At 36.6% G+C, this 25,198-nt stretch overlaps 1 protein-coding gene across 1 annotated transcript in view; it reads left to right on the plus strand.

Annotated features, from left to right (window-relative positions):
- The first annotated feature begins 1,075 nt into the window (after positions 1-1,075).
- LOC133633440 (lysine-specific demethylase 4C-like) overlaps positions 1,076-25,198 on the plus strand; it is a 58,640-nt gene continuing 34,517 nt past the window's right edge. The window contains exons 1-5 of the mRNA XM_062025966.1: positions 1,076-1,207; positions 6,872-7,038; positions 7,104-7,279; positions 12,665-12,779; positions 12,881-13,074. Of these exons, the coding sequence (XP_061881950.1) occupies positions 6,895-7,038; positions 7,104-7,279; positions 12,665-12,779; positions 12,881-13,074 (629 nt within the window). The 5' untranslated portion in view covers positions 1,076-1,207; positions 6,872-6,894. The remainder of the gene's footprint in view (positions 1,208-6,871; positions 7,039-7,103; positions 7,280-12,664; positions 12,780-12,880; positions 13,075-25,198) is intronic.

Genomic DNA, 25,198 nt, shown 5'->3' on the forward strand with positions numbered 1-25,198 from the left:
TGATATGTATATATATATATATATATATTAGGGCTGCAACAAACAATTAATTTGATAATCGATTAATCTGTCGATTATTACTTCGATTAATCGATTAATAATCGGACAAAAGAGACAAACTACATTTCTATCCTTTCCAGTATTTTATTGAAAGAAAACAGCATACTGGCCCCATACTTATTTTGATTATTGTTTCTCAGCTGTTTGTACATGTTGCAGTTTATAAATAAAGGTTTATTAAAAAAAAAAAAGAAAAAAAAAGTAAAAAGCACCTGCGCATGCGCATAGCATAGATCCAACGAATCGGTGACTAAATTAATCGGCAACTATTTTTATAATCGATTTTAATCGATTTAATCGATTAGTTGTTGCAGACCTAATATATATATATATATATATATATATATATATATATATATATATATATATATATATATATATATATATATATATATATATATATATATATATATATATATATATATGAATAGACTGCAAATTCACATGTAAATAATGCTGTATAATAGACTGTATTTATATTACAATAACTAACGATTAATTTGATAATCGATCAATCTGTCGATTATTACTTCGATTAATCGATTAATAATCGGATAAAAGAGACAAACTACATTTCTATCCTTTCCAGTATTTTATTGAAAGAAAACAGCATACTGGCACCATACTTATTTTGATTATTGTTTCTCAGCTGTTTGTACATGTTGCAGTTTATAAATAAAGGTTTATTTAAAAAAAAATTTAAAAAGCACCTGCGCATGCGCATAGCATAGATCCAACGAATTGGTGACTAAATTAATCGGCAACTATTTTTATAATCGATTTTAATCGATTTAATCGATTAGTTGTTGCAGCCCTAATATATATATATATATATATATATATATATATATATATATATATATATATATATATATTGCATTCTATTTTAGTTTACAACCCCCTGGCGCTGTTTTGTACTGTTTTTGTACTTACTTTGATTATTATTTCTCAACTGTTTGTCAATGTTGAAATGTATAAATAAAGGTTTATAAAATTCAAAAAAAAAAAAAAAAAAAAAGAAAGAGGGGGACGCCGTGACCGCGCAGCGCGAGCACGAGCACGAGCAGCAGTTGTCATGTGATCAGCTGCTGGGCCGCACTAGGAAGGAAATAACAACAACTGCACGGCTCGCTGCTTCCAAGTCACGGTAATAATTGCACCTTCAATAATAACAACAACAATAACAACACACTTTTGCACGGGCGGGATTATCGCGCGCGGTCTTTGAAGCAGACAGTTTGCACATTCCTCCAGCAGCTAACAGCTACTAGCACGGCTAGCTGGATAAGTTGGCTAAATGGCAGCTTTGTGGCGACTAATCTTCACTGCACGCCTGTTTCTATGCACGGCTGCTAGGGGAATATGCACACAAACACCCCTGCGTGGGATTAATGTGGGCCTCGTCGTGTTTGTGATGGCCACATTTCCCTGCGTGGGACATTTAAAGCCAGCAGTTAGCACGGTGCTGTGCTAGCTGTAGTTAGCTCCAGTCGTGTTGAAACATCTTCGTTAAACACGCCGCGGTGACGCCAATGTGTCTTTTTATTTCACTACTTAGCATCACAACACAACTTAGTAATCTATTTTTATGTACTTGCCTCTTTGTGATGTTAAGTACCTGTTATAAGCTGTTACATAGCATATGCCTTGAGCTCTTATTTTGAAGGCGAAAAGAGCGGAAGTCCATAAAAATAGCTAGCGGTTAGCCAGACAACAAAGATTAGCCGTGTAATCACCATCCAAGCGGCGTTAAAAGGCAAGTTTCGCCACAAACATCATCTATTTTCCACTAATAGTCTTGTGTTTTATGTTCATGCATGACGTAACGGGGGGTTTTAGCATGATTTTAAAGGTGACTGGCGGGACAATGGCGAGTGGTGTAAACAAGAAAGAGAGTGTAAACATTACGTAAGCAAAGGCTGATTACGTCACACACGACACTTATGTCGGTGACGGTCCGGTTTGCAAATATAGAATATTGCTGCTTCGTTAGTTCGGGGAGTAAAAGTCATATTATGGAGTGGGATGGAGGAACGTGGAAGATCCTCCTTGGCAGCATGAAAGGATTGGCTGGCATTTAATCCACTTTATGGCGACCGACACCCCCACCTGCTGGTCATGACATGAATTACATATACTATACATGCTCACCTACTCTCTTATTTTACACAAGCCGAAAGCAGTGAAGTTGTCACGTGGTGTAAATGGTAATTAAAAAGAGAATACAATGATTTGCAAATCCCTTTCATTTTATATTCAATTGAATAGACTGCAAAGACAAGATATTTACCAAAATACCAAAATGCAACACAGAACGACACAGGAAGTCCTTCATTCCGACAGCCATCAGACTGTATAACGCATGTGTTCCTTTTTGACTGTACTTAAATGTATAATGTATTTATATTATTCACATGTGAATAATGCTGTATAATAGACTGTATTTATATTATTCACATGTGAATTATGCTGTATAATAGACTGTATTTATATTATTCACATGTGAATTATGCTGTATAATAGACTGTAGTTATATTATTCACATGTGAATTATGCTGTATAATAGACTGTATTTATATTATTCACATGTGAATAATGCTGTATAATAGACTCCATAAAACGTAAATAACTTAAAAACTATAATGGTTTTGCAGCACAAACAAATGGGACAAAAGTGTACTGCACACATTTTAGAGCTGCAACTAACAATTATTTTAATAGTCAGCAATTATTTTTCATTTAGTCAACTCGTCAAACAATAATTGCTTTTGATCTGCTGTACACATTTTAGTTGGACGTTGGGTTGATTTTAACTCATTTTTAAAATCTGTTATAATTCAACTGTAATTTAAACAGATGATTTTACTTTACTACACAAAGTAAATATCAGAGTGAAGTAAAAATCAACATACTGTACGAGTATGGAGCCAGAACTCTGCTAGCAAGTTTTGGTATAGGAAAAAAAAAACCTTTATTGACTCTGAAATAGGGTTGTCTCCATACCAATATTTTGGTACAGGTACCAAAATGTATTTTGATACTTTTCTAAATAAAGGGGACCACAAAGAATGTCATTACTGTCTTTAATTGAACAAAAAAATCTTAGGGAACATGAAACATGTGTTTGTTATTGTATTAATCTAATCCATTATTATTATTATTTAGTCCTTAAATAAAATAGTGAACATACTAGACAACTTGTCTTTTAGTAGTAAGTAAACAAACAAAGACTCCTAATTAGTTACAGGATCATACATTGGTCATATTCAAAGTCCTCATGTGTCCAGGGACATATTTCCCGACTTCATAAAAATAATATGAATTAAAAAAAAAAGGAAAAAAGATTTTGTGAATATAAAAAATAGTGATGTAATCATAGTAGTATCGACTAGATACGTTCTTGTACTTGGTATCATTACAGTGGATGTCAGGTGTAGATCCACACATGCCGTTTGTTTACATTGTGATGCCGGTGAGCTATTGTATCCTCCTACGGTGTGTAGTGAAGCATGTTTAGCTATTCCTTGTCCTCCAGTGATAATGTTACCTGTAAGAAACGTACTTTATTTGTCGCCATGGAGCCAAGGGGTTAGTCATTTAGAAGTAGCTAAAACACTGTGGATGGGTGTTAGCCGCTAGCTAGCTAGCCATGTCTTAAAGCAGCTCTTCCTGAGGGTGTTTCAGTGTTATAACTTCACCTTTATCTTTACTTTTTACACCAAATTGCGTCCATTCTCCCTTTTCTGTCCACACACTGTGTCTGCTTGTAAGTACTCTGTGTGTGTGCGCTGCCCAACATGCTCCTCTGCTCGTAAAACCAGCAATGTCACGATGCGCCGTCATGCCCGCTAAATTTTTATTTTTTTAAACATGGGAAACCGGTACTTTTCAAACAGAGTATAGTACCGTTTTTGATTCATTAGTACCGTGATACTATACTTCGACTATCTCTACTGCTCACTAGTGTTACATATCTGAGTTACTGTGTAGAAATATGGGAAATAACTACAAATGTGCGCTACATTCGTTAACCGTGTTACAAAAAAGATCAATTAGACTGATACATAATGTTGGATATAGAGAACATACAAACACTTTATTTATTGAGTCAAAAATATTAAAGTTTGATGATTTGGTAAAATTGCAAACAGCTAAAATGATGTACAAACCTAACTATTACCTGCTACCAAAGAATGTACAACAATTCTTCTCAACTAAAGAGGAGAAATATAACCTTAGAGGAAAATGTAATCTAAAACATTTGTATGCACGTACAACACTTAAAACCTTCAGCATATCAGTATGTGGAATTAAATGATGGAATGGATGAAGTAAAGAAGTTCAACATTGTACTGATATGATCCACTTTAAGAGGTTGTTCAAATGACTAGTGCTTACAAAGTACAATGAAGAAGAATTAGGAAAAATACTTACAACCTTTTTGACAATAAGATATTCTTCATCTCAGTATGTTAATAATGACGGACTTCATTATATATTACAAAACTGTTGTATTACTCATTCACGAATGTCATTTTACTATAAAAAAAAAGTCAGTAAATGAATTAGGGCTGCAACTAACGATTAATTTGATAATCGATTAATCTGTTGATTATTACTTCGATTAATAATCGGATAAAAGAAACAAACCACATTTCTATCCTTTCCAGTATTTTATTGGAAAAAAACCCAGCATACTGGCACCATACTTATTTTGATTGTTTCTCAGCTGTTTGTACATGTTGCAGTTTATAAATAAAGGTTTATAAAAAATAAAAAAGAATTATATATATAAAAAAAAGCCTCTGCGCATGCACATAGCATAGATCCTACGAATCGATGACTAAATTAATCGCCAACTATTTTTATAATCGATTTTAATCGATTTAATCGATTAGTTGTTGCAGGCCTAAAATTAATGTATATATTTGTAAACGCTCTGAAGTGGGAAAGGGGTAGGATTAAATAAGCTTGGCTTCTTCCTACTCCTTTTCGGACATGATATGAAATTGTGTGATGTATTATACTGTAAGTGTGTTCATGGTAGGGATGATACTCGAAACCGGTTTTCCCGGTTGTTTGATAAGAAAAGAACCGAGTCTTTGGACTCGAATCCCTTTTTGAGAACCGGTACCCGTTATCGAGACCACTGTAGTAAAGGGAAAGAGTTGATTCTTTATTTGAATCCCGTCCCGACCAGAAATGCTCCGCGGGACATCACAAGAAATGGCGTCACGTAGCTCAGTCATTAGGCGCAGATAGGGAAAGCAGGAAAACAATGGACGGGAAAAAGCGCTCCAAGGTGTAATAAAGTTAAAAACAAAAGCTATAATCCATCGAATAACTTTACTGAGAGATTTGAGCAGGGTAAAACACATGACCAACACTTTTACCACCAACCGGAAACATAGCAACGCACCTCCTTTACGGCAGCTGTCGCAACGTTCTTAAAACAACCGCAGCACATACATATATATACAACACATCTCCCTTTTTGAACTTTTCTTTCTCTTTCCTTGTAAACGTTACAAAATCACACTGTAGATGTGTTGTTTGTCTAATTATAAATAATGCAGACGAGGCGTGTTGGCTGAGTTCTTGACGTTTACTTTCACAGCGTGGCAACATGCAACACTTTTCGGGGCTACCGCACATGCTCGTAACTCCCGTTGCATGCTGGGTAGTGTAGTTGTTATATTCTCTAGCTCTTTTTTTAGCTTTAACTTTTCATTTTTTTAGCATTGTAACCACATTTGCAAAGAACTTTTCTCTTCATAGAAGTTTCTTTCAATAAAGAAATAAAGTGCAAAAATGTCAGAGCATCATAACAAACAGTTATGTTCCAATAGCAGCAGAAGTGCACTTTTTGGAGAGCTGTATTATTTTCAGTTTTGTGCCCAAGGGACTGATTTTATTTAACACTATATTATTATTTATACACCTATAGTGATCACAGAGGCAGCTTGTTTTTGTGTTACTGTATGTATTTGTTTCTCTGAAAAATCCCACTTAATATACTTTGGGTAACAACAGTCAATATTTATTTATTTTATTTTATTTTTTTAGGTGGGTAACAGTCAATATGTATTTATTTATTAGATTTTATTTTTTTATTATATAATAAAAGTGAGCTTTTGTTAGACCAAATATTGTGTGTTTTTTTCCATATACAACAACCTATCTGGACTCCATAAGAGAATCGATAAGGAATCGGTTCGATAAGAGGATTCGATAATAGGCTCGAACTCGATAATTCCTTATCAAACATCATCCCTAGTTCATGGTCCAAATAAACTAAAGAAAGAAAGAAGAAGACTTAGACTTCTTTTTTATTGTCATTCAAATTTGAACTTTACAGTACAGATAAGAACGAAATGTTGTTACATTAGCTGGTTGTAGTGCAGGATAAAAGAGTACTAGTACCGGTATACCGTACAACCCTACTTCCATTTATATAATTCTTGCAAATAGTCTTTTTTTCTTTCTTTTTTTTTGAAAAACTCCACAGCGATTCCCTCCTTCTTTCCACGCTGGTCTGTTGACTCATATTGAGTTGGCAAGACTTGTCAAAAGACAGAAATAGCACACAAGAAGTGACGTGGAGGGCTCCGCCTCCCCAAAAATGCTGTGCCCTGATTTTTGTCTGCAGGTGTGACACAAAATGGATGAGTAAAGCGTACACAGAGACACGGTTCGCACATTTGTCTGGATCCAAAAGTTGGTAAAGCTCCCAAATAGAGGGGCTGGTAGATGGAGGTTATTGTGCTGCCATTTGAACCAAAATGTAATAATCCACCTGGTTGTGTTCCAGTTTCCATCTGATGAGGCGACAGGATGGCGGAAGCAGAGGCGTACACCCCTGCCAACCCCACCTGCAAGATCATGACCTTCAGGCCCACCATGGAGGAGTTCAAGGACTTCAACAAGTACTTGGTGTACATGGAGTCTCAGGGCGCACACCGGGCAGGTCTGGCTAAGGTAGGAAGTTCTTGCATCTCGTCCTGGAAGCAACACTTGCATCATCCCTCTCCTCCGTCCCTCAGGTGATTCCTCCCAAAGGCTGGAAGCCTCGTCGTACTTACGACGACATCGACGAGCTGATGATCGACGCCCCCATCCAGCAGATGATGGCCGGCCAGTCGGGGCTCTTCACTCAGTACAACATCCAGAAGAAGCCACTCAGCGTGCAGGAGTTCAGGAGGCTGGCTAACAGTGACATGTGAGTAGACCTTTCATTACAATATTCATTGTATTTATGTACAGGCTCGTGGTTTTTCTGTCTATAGTCAGAAATCTGTCTTTTTTTATCTCTGTAAATACAAACCCCGTTTCCATATGAGTTGGGAAATTGTGTTAGATGTAAATATAAACGGAATACAATGATTTGCAAATCATTTTCCACCCATATTCAGTTGAATATGCTACAAAGACAACATATTTGATGTTCAAACTCATAAACTTTTTTTTTTTTTGTGCAAATAATCATTAACTTTATAATTTGATGGCAGCAACACGTGACAAAGAAGTTGGGAAAGGTGGCAATAAATACTGATAAAGTTGAGGAATGCTCATCAAACACTTATTTGGAACATCCCACAGGTGTGCAGGCTAATTGGGAACAGGTGGGTGCCATGATTGGGTATAAAAGTAGATTCCATGAAATGCTCAGTCATTCACAAACAAGGATGGGGCGAGGGTCACCACTTTGTCAACACATGCCTGAGCAAATTGTTGAACAGTTTAAGAACAACCTTTCTCAAGCAGCTATTGCAAGGAATTGAGGGATTTCACCATCTACGCTCCGTAATATCATCAAAGGGTTCAGAGAATGTGGAGAAATCACTGCACGTAAGCAGCTAAGCCCGTGACCTTCCATCCCTCAGGCTGTACTGCATCAACAAGCCACATCAGTGTGTAAAGGATATCACCACATGGAACACTTCAGAAACCCACTGTCAGTAACTACAGTTGGTCGCTACATCTGTAAGTGCAAGTTAAAACTCTCCTATGCAAGGCGAAAACCGTTTATCAACAACACCCAGAAACGCCGTCGGCTTCGCTGGGCCTGAGCTCATCTAAGATGGACTGATGCAAAGTGGAAAAGTGTTCTGTGGACGTCGTGTCCTCCGGACCAAAGAGGAAAAGAACCATCTGGATTGTTCTAGGGTGAAAGTGTAGAAGGCAGCATGTGTGATGGTATGGGGGTGTATTAGTGGCCAAGACATGGGTAACTTACACATCTGTGAAGGCACCATTAATGCTGAAAGGTACATACAGCTTTTGGAGCAACATATGTTGCCATCCAAGCAACGTTACCATGGACGCCCCTGCTTATTTCAGCAAGACAATGCCAAGCCACGTGTTACATCAACGTGGCTTCATAGTAAAAGAGTGCGGGTACTAGACTGGCCTGCCTGTAGTCCAGACATTGAAAATGTGTGGCACCTAAAATATGAGAAGGGAGACCCCCGGACTGTTGAACAACTTAAGCTGTACATCAAGCAAGAATGGGAAAGAATTCCACTTCAAAAATGTGTCTCCTCACTTCCCAAACCTTTACTGAGTGTTGTTAAAAGGAAAGGCCATGTAACACAGTGGTGAACATGCCCTTTCCCAACTACTTTGGCACGTGTTGCAGCCATGACATTCTAAGTTAGTTATTATTTGCAAAAAAAAAAAAAGTTTATGAGTTTGAACATTAAATATGTTGTCTTTGTAGCATATTCAACTGAATATGGCTTGAAAATGATTTGCAAATCATTGTATTCCGTTTATATTTACATCTAACACCATTTCCCAACACATATGGAAACGGGGTTTGTATATATATATGTTCCGTTTTTCTTCATTTTTTCCGACCTACAGTGTGTGTTAAAATCTTGATCTGTCTTTTTGCCATACCCGCCAACAACCGTAATGAGTACGGTTTTTGATAATCCAGTGGTAGAAACTACGGTTTTCCATTAAAAAATATGAAGTTAAAAATGGAACTACGTAGCGAAGCAACTCCACGGGCAGGGGACAAACTATACAGGAAATATCAATGATGATTGGTTGGTTTACGTATAGGAACATCCATGATCGGTTGGATGTTTACTATGATGAGTCACCATTGGTTAAGATTAGGGCAAAACATTAGGAACAGGCCAATCAGAGGCAAGACAGGGCGGGTCATGGAACCAGGAAGTGAAATCACAACATACATCCCAAATGACGGCGATTAAGTCGGAGAAGAGAAAAGGGAATATTCAAGCGGGCGGAGAGGGAGTCGAAGAGACAGAAATTGGCTATAAAATCCAAGACAGAATCCACTAAAGCAAAATAAATAACATAGTGACTGAAACAGACATAGTAATGTGTAAATAATGTCAATAACTACATGAACCATCTGTGGATGTGAAGTGAACACTAGTAAGGTTGTAAATACTGTAAAGAGTAGGCTAACCCATGTGGTTCCTGTGGATGTGAACATAATTACTGTAGTGACTCAATAACATAGTGACTGAAACAGACATAGTAATGTGTAAATAATGTCAATAACTACATGAACCATCTGTGGATGTGAAGTGAACACTAGTAAGGTTGTAAATACTGTATAGAGTAGGCTAACCCATGTGGTTCCTGTGGATGTGAACATAATTACTGTAGTGACTCAATAACATAGTGACTGAAACAGACATAGTAATGTGTAAATAATGTCAATAACTACATGAACCATCTGTGGATGTGAAGTGAACACTAGTAAGGTTGTAAATACTGTATAGAGTAGGCTAACCCATGTGGTTCCTGTGGATGTGAACACAATTACTGTAGTGACTAAATAACATTGTGACTGAAACAGACATAGTAATGTGTAAATAATGTCAATAACTAGATGAACCATGTGGATGTGAAGTGAATACTAGTAAGGTTGTAAATACTGTATAGAGTAGGCTAACCCATGTGGTTCCTGTGGATGTGAACATAATTACTGTAGTGACTAAATAACATAGTGACTGAAACAGACATAGTAATGTGTAAATAATGTCAATAACTAGATGAACCATCTGTGGATGTGAAGTGAACACTAGTAAGGTTGTAAATACTGTATAGAGTAGGCTAACCCATGTGGTTCCTGTGGATGTGAACATAATTACTGTAGTGACTAAATAACATAGTGACTGAAACAGACAAAGTAATGTGTAAATAATGTCAATAAGTAGATGAACCATGTGGATGTGAAGTGAACACAAGTAAGGTTGTAAATACTGTATAGAGTAGGCTAACCCATGTGGTTCCTGTGGATGTGAACACAATTACTGTAGTGACTAAATAACATAGTGACTGAAACAGACATAGTAATGTGTAAATAATGTCAATAACTAGATGAACTATCTGTGGATGTGAAGTGGTTGTAAATACTGTATAGAGTAGGCTAACCCATGTGGTTCCTGTGGATGTGAACATAATTCCTGTAGTGACTAAATAACATAGTGACTGAAACAGACATAGTAATGTGTAAATAATGTCAATAACTAGATGAACCATGTGGATGTGAAGTGAACACTAGTAAGGTTGTAAAAACTGTATAGAGTAGGCTAACCCATGTGGTTCCTGTGGATGTGAACATAATTACTGTAGTGACTAAATAACATAGTGACTGAAACAGACAAAGTAATGTGTAAATTATGTCAATAAGTAGATGAACCATGTGGATGTGAAGTGAACACAAGTAAGGTTGTAAATACTGTATAGAGTAGGCTAACCCATGTGGTTCCTGTGGATGTGAACATAATTACTGTAGTGACTAAATAACATAGTGACTGAAACAGACAGTGAATTATTTGGATGAATAGGGTATGTATTTATGTCAACTCTGTTGATCATTTTTAAATTCTTTAAACACTAAAACATCTTTTTTGCATGTTCAATTGCTGAAAAAACAGTAGCTTCGGGGGTGGGGGGAATCAGTCACAGTAACAATCTAAATGTTATGTTATCACTTATGTCATCTTACTTACTAAATCAGTGACAGTAACAATATAAATGTTATGTTATCACTTATGTCATCTTACTTACTCAATCAGTCACAGTAACAATATAAATGTTATGTTATCACTTATGTCATCTTACTTACTAAATCAGTGACAGTAACAATATAAATGTTATGTTATCACTTATGTCAGCTTACTTACTCAATCAGTCTCAGTAATAATCTAAATGTTATGTTATCACTTATGCCATCTTACTTAATCAGTGACAGTAACAATCTAAATGTTATGTTATCACTTATGCCATGTTACTTACTCAATCAGTCACAGTAACAATATAAATGTTATGTTATCACTTATGTCATCTTACTTACTAAAGCAGTCACAGTAACAATCTAAATGTTATGTTATCACCTATGTCATCTTACTCAGTCAGTCACAGTAACAATCTAAATGTTATGTTATCACTTATGCCATCTTACTTACTAAAGCAGTCACAGTAACAATCTAAATGTTATGTTATCACTTATGTCATCTTACTTACTAAATCAGTCACAGTAACAATCTAAATGTTATGTTATCACTTATGTCATCTTACTTACTAAATCAGTCACAGTAACAATCTAAATGTTATGTTATCACTTATGCCATCTTACTTACTAAAGCAGTCACAGTAACAATATAAATGTTATGTTATCACTTATGTCATCTTTCTTACTCAGTCAGTCACAGTAACAATCTAAATGTTATGTTATCACTTATGCCATGTTACTTATTCAATCAGTCACAGTAACAATCTAAATGTTATGTTATCACTTATGTCATCTTACTTACTAAATCAGTGACAGTAACAATATAAATGTTATGTTATCACTTATGTCATCTTACTTACTCAATCAGTCTCAGTAATAATCTAAATGTTATGTTATCACTTATGTCATGTTACTTATTCAATCAGTCACAGTAACAATATAAATGTTATGTTATCACGTATGCCATGTTACTTACTCAATCAGTCACAGTAACAATAAAAATGATATGTTATCACTTATGCCATCTTACTTACTCAATCAGTCACAGTAACAATATAAATGGTATGTTATCAACGCACCTTAACCCTAATCTGAACACGGAAGTGAAGCACCACCCACCTCTAGAACGACACGCACAGCAGGCGTTTGCTGCAGGGATGTTGCCTCTTCTCACGGTGAAAAATAGTCCTTTCTTGTAGGGAGAACAACTTGCCATGGCTTTGAACCTGATATTTCCATAAGGTAGACTTTGTGGCTCATCAGTAGCAAGTAAACTGCAGCCAAGTTGTCCCCGCTACGGCACGTCCCTCGGGTCAAAAAGGAAGTGTTTGCGGTAATCGCCCGATAAAATGTTTTATAGTTAGCATGTTAACTTTGACAGGCGTAATTAATAGTGTTATGCATTTGTGTGGTCTATAACATGAGTTTGTAACAAGAACAGCAATATTGTTGTTCTGTTGACTAGGTTTTGAAGGTTTCTATTCATAATATAAACATCAACCTGATGGAAATTAGCCATTGGCTGCAATCTCACTAAAATATGTATTGTACCTTTTTAAATACACGACAACTACGTGAAGGTGTGTTCCTGCTCGCCCACAGGTACTGTACACCTCGCTACCTAAACTATGAAGATCTGGAGCGTAAATACTGGAAGAACCTCACCTTTGTGTCGCCTATCTATGGAGCTGACGTCGGCGGCAGCCTCTACGACGAGGTAGACTTTGTTTTTTAATTTCACTGGCTGGAGCGTTTGCTGGGCTCCCTTGTAGCAGGTGACATTCTTGCAGCGTTGTCATCAAGCTCTCTGTGCTGCAGGACGTGGAGGAATGGAACATTGGCCACCTCAACTCCATCTTGGACCTCATCGAAGAGGACTGTGGGGTGTCCATCCAGGGGGTCAACACGCCGTATCTGTACTTTGGCATGTGGAAAACAACTTTCTCCTGGCACACAGAGGATATGGACCTCTACAGCATCAACTACCTTCATTTTGGCGAGCCCAAGTCCTGGTTAGTATGGAGTTTTATGTGCCAAACTTGATGATGTGGGAATGCTCCAAAGCTGAAGTTGAAGTGAAATGCTGACAGAATGTCATATGAATGTAAGAATAGTTTGAATGTTGGAATGGTTTGATTGTTTAAGAGTGTGAATTTCCAGGAAAACCATAATTTGGTTTGGAACTTGGGAAAGTGTTAGTTTGAATGTCCAGGATGAGTGGAATGTGTTGATGTTGGAATGGTTTGAATTGGTTGAAAAATGTGGGAATTGTGCAACTTGGAAAAATGTCCCATTCATTTCAATGGGAACTTCCTGGAAATTTGGGAAAAAGCAGGATTTTTTGGAATGTGATTTAGGAGCATTAATGTCCTGAATGAGCTGAATTGGTTGGTGTTGGAATTTTTTAAATGGGTCAAGAAATGTTGAAGTAGTAACAGTGTTTTAATTGAGAAATTGTATAACATTTTTTAATTGAAAAATGGTATTATGGAATTTTGGGAAAACCGGGAATTTTTCAAGTTCTTAAACCAACTTGGTTTTTTGTCCTGACTAAGAGGAATGTTTTGACAGTGGAACGCTTGAAATGGGTTGAAAAACGTGAAAGGAGTGATCGCACTAAAGAAGGTTGGAAATAAGGTTAGACAAAAACAGGAATTCCTGGATATTTGTTGAACGTGGAAAAATAGTTGTTTAAATTTCCAGGATGAATTGAATGTGTTGAAGGTGGAATGTTTTGAAGTTTGAAAAATGGACAATTCACTTTGAATGGGGAAAATGTCCCTAAAAACTGGGAATTATGGGAAATCTGGATTTTTTAAAATAATTGTTGAAAGGGAGCACACAATTCCTGAACAGGCTGAATATTTTGAAGTTGGAATGGTTTGAATGGGATAAAAAAATGTGGGAGTTGTGGTACTTGGATAAATGGCCCATTCTTTTCATGGGAATTTCATTGAAATTTCGGGAAAAGCGGGAATTTTTTGGAAAATGCTTAAAAAAATGTGAATGTTCTGAATGAGTTGAAATGGTCGGTGTTGGAATTTTTCTAATTGGTTGAGAAATGTTGAAGTAGTAACAGCTCTTTAATTGAAAAATGGTGTTACAGAATTTCAGGAAAACCGGGAATTTTTCCAGTTAAAAAAAAACTTTGTTTTTTGTCCTGATTAAGAGGAATGATTTGACGGTAGAACGGTTGAAAAATGTGGAAAGAGTAGTCGACAGAAAAAAGGGTTTGAAAAAAACGAGAAATCTGGGAATTCCTGGAAATTTGAAAAATTTGAAAAATGATAGAATATCCAGGATGGTGGAATATGTTGAAGGCGGAATAGTTAGAATAGGTTGAAAAATGTGGGAATGGTGAATGTTTGAAAAATGGCCAATTCATTTTGAACGGGAAAAATGTCCCGGAAAACCTACAATTCTGGGAAATTAATGGGTTGAAAAATGTGCGAATTGTGCGACTTGGAAAAATGTCCCATTCATTTCAATGGGAACTTCCTGGAAATTTTGGGAAAATTGGGATTTTTTTGAAAATGATTAGGACCATGAATGTCCTGAATGGATGAATTGGTTGGTGTTGGAATTGTTTAAATCTGTCAAGAAATGTTGAAGTAGGAAAAAAATTTGAACTGAAAAATGGTATTATGGAATTTTGGGAAAACCGGGAATTTTTCAAGTTCTTAAACCAACTTGGTTTTTTGTCCTGACTAAGAGGAATGTTTTGACAGTGGAACGCTTGAAATGGGTTGAAAAACGTGAAAGGAGTGATCGCACTAAAGAAGGTTGGAAATAAGGTTAGACAAAAACAGGAATTCCTGGATATTTGTTGAATGTGGAAAAATAGTTGTTTAAATTTCCAGTATGAATTGAATGTGTTGAAGGTGGAATGTTTTGAAGTTTGAAAAATGGACAATTCACTTTGAATGGGGAAAATGTCCCTAAAAACTGGGAATTATGGGAAATCGGGATTTTTTAAAATAATTGTTGAAAGGGAGCACGCAATTCCTGAACAGGCTGAATATTTTGAAGTTGGAATGGTTTGAATGGGATAAAAAAATGTGGGAGTTGTGCTACTTAGATAAATGTCCCATTGTTTTCATGGGAATTTCATTGAAATTTCAGGAAAAGCGGGAATTTTTTGGAAAATGCTTAAAAAAATGTGAATGTTCTGAATGAGTTGAAATGGTCGGTGTTGGAATTTTTCTAATTGGTTGAGAAATGTTGAAGTAGTAACAATTTGAATTGAGAAATGCTATTACGGAATTCCTGGAATTTCGGGAAAACTGGAAATTTTTCCAGTTCAAAAAAACAACTTTGTTTTTTGTCCTGATTAAGAGGAATGATTTGACGGTAGAACGGTTGAAGAATTTGGAAAGAGTAGTCGACAGAAAAAAAGGTGAAAAAAGGGTTTGAAAAATGTTTTTAACTTGGAAAAATGATAGTTAGAATGTCCAGGATAGTGGAATATGTTGAAGGCGGAATAGTTAGAATAGGTTGAAAAATGTGGGAATGGTGAATGTGAAAAATGGCCAAATTATTTTGAACGGGAAACATGTCCCGGAAAACCTACAATTCTGGGAAATGAATAGGTTGAAAAATGTGGGAATTGTGCGACTTGGAAGAATGTCCCATTCATTTCAATGGGAACTTCCTGGAAATTTGGGAATTTTGGGAAAATTTTGATTTTTTGAAAATGATTAGGAGCATGAATGTCCTGAATGGATGAATTGGTTGGTGTTGGAATTGTTTAAATCTGTCAAGAAATGTTGAAGTAGGAAACATTTTTTAATTGAAAAATGGTATTAGGGAATTTTTGGAAAACCGGGAATTTTTCAAGTTCTTAAACCAAATTGGTTTTTTGTCCTGACTAAGAGGAATGTTTTGACAGTGGAACGCTTGAAATGGGTTGAAAAACGTGAAAGGAGTCTTCGCACTAAAGAAGGTTGGAAATAAGGTTAGACAAAAACAGGAATTCCTGGAAATTTGTTGAACGTGGAAAAATGGTTGTTTGAATTTCCAGTATGAATTGAATGTGTTGAAAGTGGAATGGTTTGAAGTTTGAAAAATGGACAATTCATTTTGAATGGGGAAAATGTCCCTAAAAACTGGGAATTCTAGGAAATCCGGGATTTTTTAAAATAATTGTTGAAAGGGAGCACACAATTCCTGAACAGGCTGAATATTTTGAAGTTGGAATGGTTTGAATCGGATAAAAAATGTGGGAGTTGTGCTACTTAGATAAATGTCCCATTCTTTTCATGGGAATTTCATTGAAATTTCAGGAAAACGGGAATTTTTTGGAAAATGCTAAAAAAAAAATAAAAATGGAATGTTCTGAATGAGTTGAAATGGTTGGTGTTGGAATTTTTCAAATTGGTTGAGAAATGTTGAAGTGGTAACAATTTTAATTGAGAAATTCTATTACGGAATTCCTGGAATTTCGGGAAAACCGGGAATTTTTCTAGTTAAAAAAACAACTTTGTTTTTTGTCCTGATTAAGAGGAATGATTTGACGGTAGAACGGTTGAACAATTTGGAAAGAGTAGTCGACAGAAAAAAAGGTGAAAAAAGGGTTTGAAAAATGTTTTCAACTTGGAAAAATGATAGTTAGAATGTCCAGGATGGTGGAATATGTTGAAGGCGGAATAGTTAGAATAGGTTGAAAAATGTGGGAATGGTGAATGTGAAAAATGGCCAAATTATTTTGAACGGGAAACATGTCCCGGAAAACCTACAATTCTGAAAAATGGTATTAGGGTTGAGAAATGTTGAAGTAGTAACAGCTCTTTAATTGAAAAATGGTGTTACAGAATTTCAGGAAAACCGGGAATTTTTCCAGTTAAAAAAAAACTTGTTTTTTTGTCCTGATTAAGAGGAATGATTTGACAGTGTAACGCTTGAAAAATGTGGAAAGAGTAGTCGACAGAAAAAAGGGTTTGAAAAAAACGAGAAATCTGGGAATTCCTGGAAATTTGAAAAATTTGAAAAATGATAGTTAGAATATCCAGGATGGTGGAATATGTTGAAGGTGGAATGATTTGAATCAGTTGAAAAATGTGGAAATGGTGAATGTTTGAAAAATGGCCAATTCATTTTGAACGGGAAAAATGTCCCGGAAAACCTACAATTCTGGGAAATTAATGGGTTGAAAAATGTGCGAATTGTGCGACTTGGAAAAATGTCCCATTCATTTCATTCGGAACTTCCTGGAAATTTTGGGAAAATTGGGATTTTTTGAAAATGATTAGGAGCATGAATGTCCTGAATGGATGAATTGGTTGGTGTTGGAATTGTTTAAATCTGTCAAGAAATGTTGAAGTAGGAAACATTTTTTAATTGAAAAATGGTATTATGGAATTTTGGGAAAACCGGGAATTTTTCAAGTTCTTAAACCAACTTGGTTTTTTGTCCTGACTAAGAGGAATGTTTTGACAGTGGAACGCTTGAAATGGGTTGAAAAACGTGAAAGGAGTTATCGCACTAAAGAAGGTTGGAAATAAGGTTAGACAAAAACAGGAATTCCTGGAAATTTGTTGAACGTGGAAAAATGGTTGTTTGAATTTCCAGTATGAATTGAATGTGTTGAAAGTGGAATGGTTTGAAGTTTGAAAAATGGACAATTCATTTTGAATGGGGAAAAAGTCCCTAAAAACTGGGAATTCTGGGAAATCCGGGATTTTTTAAAATAATTGTTGAAAGGGAGCACACAATTCCTGAACAGGCTGAATATTTTCAAGTTGGAATGGTTTGAATCGGATAAAAAATGTGGGAGTTGTGCTACTTAGATAAATGTCCCATTCTTTTCATGGAAATTTCATTGAAATTTCAGGAAAAGCGGGAATTTTTTGGAAAATGCTAAAAAAAAATAAAAAATGGAATGTTCTGAATGAGTTGAAATGGTTGGTGTTGGAATTTTTCAAATTGGTTGAGAAATGTTGAAGTAGTAACAATTTGAATTGAGAAATGCTATTACGGAATTCCTGGAATTTCGGGAAAACTGGAAATTTTTCCAGTTCAAAAAAACATCTTGGTTTTTTGTCCTGATTAAGAGGAATGTTTTGATGGTGGAACAGTTGAAAAATGTGGAAGAGTAGTCGACAGAAAGAAGGGTAAAAAAAAGGGTTTGAAAAAAACATGAATTTTAGGAAATTTTTGGAACTTGTAAAAATGAAAGTTTGAATGTCCAGGATGAGTGGAATATGTTGAAGGTGGAATGGTTTGAATCGGTTGACAAATGTGGAAATGGTGAATGTTTGAAAAATGGCCACATTTTTTTGAATGGGAAAGCCAGGAAATCGGGGAATTTTTGGAATTTGTCAAGGGGAAGCCGGCGATTCCTGAATAGGCTGAACAGTTTGAAGTTGGAAGGGTTTGAATCGGGTGTAAAATGTGGCAGAATCTGGAGAATAATAATAATAAAAAGATGAATTTTGGTGTATAAAAGTATATGTGTGAATGTTTTGGAACATTCACACAATTAAATAAACAAAACATGCATTTGTTTGTTTACAAGGCCGTAGTGCAGCAACACCACAAATACATCTCTTAATGACTATTTTACAACAATCTGATCATAGTTCCTCCATGTGCACACAGGCCAAGGTGGCCCAGGGGAGACCACCAAGTTTTTATTGTTGACCAGTCAAGGCAATTATTACACTTGTGGCTCTATAATGGAAGTACATAAACCAAGGTCATTGCATTTAAAGGCCTACTGAAATGAATTTTTTTTATTTAAACGGGGATAGCAGATCTATTCTATGTGTCATACTTGATCATTTCGCGATATTGCCATATTTTTGCTGAAAGGATTTAGTATAGAACAACGACGATAAAGATTGCAACTTTTGGTATCTGATAAAAAAAAAGGCTTGCCCCTACCGGAAGTAGCGTGATGTAGTCAGTTGAACATATACGCAAAGTTCCCTATTGTTTACAATGATGGCCGCATGAAGTGAGAGTGATTCGGACCGAGAAAGCGACAATTTCCCCATTAATTTGAGCGAGGATGAAAGATTTGTGGATGAGTAAAGTGCAAGTGAAGGACTAGTGGGGAGTGGAAGCTATTCAGATAGGGAAGATGCTAGGTGACCTGATATTCAGCTGGGAATGACTACAACAGTAAATAAACACAAGACATATATATACTCTATTAGCCACAACACAACCAGGCTTATATTTAATATGCCACAAATTAATCCCACATAAAAACACCTAGGTGTTTGTTATGCTAGCTCCTAGCTACTAGCTCGAGCTAGTTATAGCTCGAGCGGGTTATATGGACGGGATCCCGTATATATAACCAGCCAATACAATTCAAACACCTGCACAACACACACACTCACTCAGCCCAAAGGACCGTTCACCTAACCCAAGGTTCATAAAGCTTATATATTTAACCAAAGTTACGTACGTGACACGCACGTACGGGGAAGCGATCAAATGTTTGGAAGCGTGCGGGTGGGACCTGATATTCAGCTGGGAATGACTACAACAGTAAATAAACACAATACATATATATACTCTATTAGCCACAACACAACCAGGCTTATATTTAATATGCCACAAATTAATCCCGCATAACAAACACCTAGGTGTTTGTTATGCTAGCTCCTAGCTACCAGCTCGAGCTAGTTATAGCAAGCGATCAAATGTTTGGAAGCGTACTCACGGTATCGCGTCTGCGTCTGTTAACGAAGTCAAAGTCCTCCTGGTAAGAGTCTCTGTTGTCCGAGTTCTTCGATCTTGACTGCATCTTTCGGGAATGTAAACAATGAAACACCGACTGTGTTGTGTTGCTGACTTCCCTCGCAAAATACTCCGCTTCGCACCGACTTTCTTCTTTGCTTGCTCAGCTTCTTTCTCCATAATGCAATGAACAAATTGCAACAGATTCACCAACACAGATGTCCAGAATACTGTGGAATAATGAGATGAAAACAGAGCTATTTCGTATTGGCTTCAATGGGGGAGCCATACTTCTGTTTCACTGGCTACGTCACGCGCATACGTCATCCTCCAAAGGAGTTTTCAACCGGAAGTTTAGCGGGAAATTTAAATGTCACTTTATAAGTTAACCCGGCCGTATTGGCATGTGTTGCAATGTTAAGATTTCATCATTGATATATAAACTATCAGACTGCGTGGTCGCTAGTAGTGGCTTTCAGTAGGCCTTTAAATACATTCATTAGTCTAAAATAAAGAGGTTGATGAACCATTAATACTCAGGGGTGTCCTAACTTTTTCCACCGAGGGCCGCACAGTGACAAATGAAAGCATGCTGGGGCCATTTTGATATTTCTTCATTTTCAAAACCAATACAATATCTAGATTTAGTTTTCAACCTTTAGGCTCCCCTCAAGTTTACCTTAAACATCTGCTGTTTATGCCAGGGGCCGGCCCTCTATTTGTAGTAGTCTTACATCACTGCAAACTACCACCAGAATAAATACAAACATACATTATTATACTGCAGTCTAAACTCTGCATTATGACCTTTGTCACGCCACAATTGTTGTTCTATATTGGAACTATTTTATTAGACTGAACATATGACTTTTTTCTGGGCTTAACCAGAGATGGGACTCTCACGATTTGATTATAATTCAGGAGCTACAATTCGATTAAAAATCATTTATCCATGCATCTTTAATTTATGTATATTGATGCAGTTTTACATTTCTTCTAATTTCACTAAGTGTTTATCACTTGCAAATAAAAAAAAAACCCAGTGCATTTGTAATAAGAAACAGTTAAAATAATTCCCACATTTTTAAATAAGTGCCCTTAAAGGCCTACTGAAAGCCACTACTAGCGACCACGCAGTCTGATAGTTTATATATCAATGATGAAATCTTAACATTGCAACACATGCCAATACGGCCGGGTTAACTTATAAAGTGACATTTTAAAATTCCCGGGAAATATCCGGCTGAAACATCGCGGTATGATGACGTATGCGCGTGACGAAGTCCGAGTAACGGAAGTTATGGTACCCCGTAGAATCCTATACAAAAAGCTCTGTTTTCATTTCATAATTCCACAGTATTCTGGACATCTTTTGCAATTTTTTTAATGAACAATGAAGGCTGCAAAGAAGACAGTTGTAGGTGGGATCGGTGTATTAGCAGCGGACTACAGCAACACAACCAGGAGGACTTTGTTGGAGCGCTAGCCGCGCTAGCCGGCGACTTCACCTTGACTTCCTACGTCTCCGGGCCGCCAAACGCATCGGGTGAAGTCCTTCGTCCTTCTGCCGATCGCTGGAACGCAGGTGAGCACGGGTGTTGATGAGCAGATGAGGGCTGGCTGGCGTAGGTGGAGAGCTAATGTTTTTAGCATAGCTCTGTGCAGTCCGGTTGCTAAGTTAGCTTTAATGGCGTAGTTAGCACAGCATTGTTAACCTTCGCCAGCCTGGAAAGCATTAACCGTGTATTTACATGTCCACGGTTTAATAGTATTGTTGATTTTCTATCTATCCTTCCAGTCAGGGGTTTATTTTTTTGTTTCTATATGCAGTTAAAGCAAGATGCTATCACGTTAGCTCGTAGCTAAAGCATTTCGCCGATGTATTGTCGTGGAGATAAAAGGCACTGAATGTCTATTTCGCGTTCTCGACTCTCATTTTCAAGAGGATATAGTATCCCAGGTGGTTTAAAATACAAATCTGTGATCTACAATAGAAAAAGGAGAGTGTGGAATCCAATGAGCCAGCTTGTATCTAAGTTACGGTCAGAGCGAAAAAAAGATACGTCCATCGCTGCCTCTCAAGTCATTCACTGTAACGTTCCTCATCCACGAATCTTTCATCCTCGCTCAAATTAATGGGGTAATCATCACTTTCTCGGTCCGAATCTCTCTCGCTCCATTGTAAACAACGGGGAATTGTGAGGAATACTAGCTCCTGTGACGTCACGCTACTTCCGCTACAGGCAAGGCTTTTTTTCATCAGCGAGCAAAAGTTGCGAACTTTATCGTCGATTTTCTCTACTAAATCCTTTCAGCAAAAATATGGCAATATCGCGAAATGATCAAGTATGACATAGAGTGGATCTGCTATTCCTGTTTAAATTAAAAAAAATCATTTCAGTAGGCCTTTAAAATAAAGGAGGTGAGGTGGATCACTGCAGTCAGTCAAGTTGTCTGCATGACTTTCTTTACAGTAAATACATCCATTATTGATTATTGACATGTACTAATCGATTGTATAATCGTCCATGTTCAAATTGCGACGCATCTAAAAATCGATGATTTCCCCCAGCTCTCGTCTTACCTGAGCAGCTCAGAGGAAACACAATGTGTACGTGCACCTTTCATGGAAGACAAGCGGCGTATGAAGAGGCAACGTTTCAAATGATGAAGTGAAAAAAGAAAAGATTGCAGTTGGTGGAGGAAAAAAGTTTTTTTGTCAGTATTGTTTGCTCCATCTCTCTGTGTCTGTGCCCGAGAGGGAGTTCTTCTCATTAGCACAGGGTAGGCTCTCCACCCTGCAGGGATCCCTGTCACACTCCCTGTCACACACACACACACACACACACACACACACACACACACACACACACACACACACACACACACACACACACACACACACACACACACACACACACACACACACACACACACACACCGAGGGGGGTAGAGTGCATGGATGGAAGCAGCTTTAAGATATACTGTACTCTCAGCAGTGTAGAATCCTTTCCACCATCTCACCATGTCTTTACTGAAGTCACCTCAGCTTTTCTTCTGTCACTCACTTCTCTGTGCTAAGCTGACAAGATATATATATAAATATATATATATATATATATATATATATATATATATATATATATATATATATATATATATATATAAGGGCTGCAACAACTAATCGATTAAATCGATTAAAATCGATTATTAAAATAGTTGCCGATTAATTTAGTCATCGATTCGTTGGATCTATGCTATGCGCATGCATACATTTTTTTTTTTTTAATAAACCTTTATTTATGAACTGCAACATGTACAAACAGCTGAGAAACAATAATCAAAATAAGTATGGTGCCAGTATGCTGTTTTTTCCCAATAAAATACTGGATAGGATAGAAATGTAGTTTGTCTATTTTATCCGATTATTAATCGATTAATCGAAGTAATAATCGACAGATTAATCGATTATCAAATTAATCGTTAGTTGCAGCCCTAATACATACACTACCGTTCAAAAGTTTGGGGTCACCCAAACAATTTAGTGGAATAGCCTTCATTTCTAAGAACAAGAATAGACTGTGGAGTTTCAGATGAAAGTTCTCTTTTTCTGGCCATTTTGAGCGTTTAATTGACCCCACAAATGTGATGCTCCAGAAACTCAATCTGCTCAAAGGAAGGTCAGTTTTGTAGCTTCTGTAACGAGCTAAAGTGTTTTCAGATGTGTGAACATGATTGCACAAGGGTTTTCTAATCATCAATTAGCCTTCTGAGCCAATGAGCAAACACATTGTACCATTAGAACACTGGAGTGATAGTTGCTGGAAATGGGCCTCTATACACCTATGTAGATATTGCACCAAAAAGCAGACATTTGCAGCTAGAATAGTCATTTACCACATTAGCAATGTATAGAGTGTATTTCTTTAAAGCTAAGACTAGTTTAAAGTTATCTTCATTGAAAAATAAGGACATTTTAATGTGACCCCAAACTTTTGAACGGTAGTGTATATATACATGTGTGTGTGTATATATATATACAGTATATATATATATACCATGTATTTTTCGGATTATAAATCGCTCCGGAGTATAAATCGCACCGGCCGAAAATGCATAATAAAGAAGGAAAAAAACATAAGTCACACTGGAGTATAAGTCGCATTTTTTGGGGAAATGTATTTGATAAAAGCCAACACCAAGAATAGACATTTGAAAGGCAATTTAAAATAAATCAAGAATAGTGAACAACAGGCTGAATAAGTGTACGTTATATGAGGCATAAATAACCAACTGGTATGTTAACGTAACATATTATGGTAAGAGTCATTCAAATAACTATAACATATAGAACATGCTATACGTTTACCAAACAATCTGACATATTTCACTACTTCCAGCTTGTAACCTGCATTATATGATTTCCTTTTTGGTGCCGTTTTCGTTCAGCCCTTCTCAGTTTTTGAAAGTTACCACCAATGTTGAAATGATCCATTTTCATAGGTACGGAAGTAGTAGCAGGTAGCATCTTTATTTTCACAACGCACTTCTGCCATGACCCGCCCCCCGCCAAATTTTTATTGGTTGACTTGTGTGTGTGACAATTGCTTATATACGCCTAGTCTCTTACGTCAGTGTTTCCCACACATTCATTTATTTGTGGCGGCCCGCCACGAAAGAATTACGTCCGCCACAATTAAAAAAAATAAAAAAATATATATATTTTTTTTTGTGGTGTTTTTTGTTGTTGTTGTCCTGTCCAGCTTCTCAGGCAAATCATATAGTAGATGTAGATGCCCATATAGGCTGTTCACATTTACTTTACAAAAGAGAAGTGTAGGATACTTCTCTTGTTGCCTTATTCGTATTTGACCACTACTGTTTTCTGTTTATTTGTTACTGACTGTGGCAGGACACCTCTGCCTCTGTTTCACTTTATGTTGCTGGTAAATAATATGGTTGTAGTAGTAGGCTAAAGTTAAATTATTTAGTATGCACTAATTAAAGGGGCAGAGCTTTAAGAGACATTTTAGCTTTTATATTTTATAAGATATATTTTTTGTAAGAACCACAATTAATAAATATATTTCAGTGAATAACTTATTGTTCAAATCTGTATATAAATATGTACACAAAGTGTTGTTATTATATTGTAAAATGGATAGATGGATGGACGTTTAAAACAAAATTGTTATTATTAATTAGTAAGTATACATTTTTTTAGCCTTTTTAGAGAAAATCATATCATTGTAGTAAATGATGCAAATTAATCGATGATGTCATGGTGACCACGCCCATAGCCACGCCCCCACCGCCACAGGTATCTTGGCAGTTTATGGGAAACACTGTACGTGAATGACAAAAATAATAATATTTGATATTTTACGGTTATGTGTTAATCATTTCACACATAAGTGGCTCCTGAGTATAAGTCGCACCCCCGGCCAA

The sequence above is a fragment of the Entelurus aequoreus genome, linkage group LG18 (genome assembly GCF_033978785.1).
Source record: "Entelurus aequoreus isolate RoL-2023_Sb linkage group LG18, RoL_Eaeq_v1.1, whole genome shotgun sequence".
Lineage (NCBI taxonomy): Eukaryota > Metazoa > Chordata > Actinopteri > Syngnathiformes > Syngnathidae > Entelurus > Entelurus aequoreus.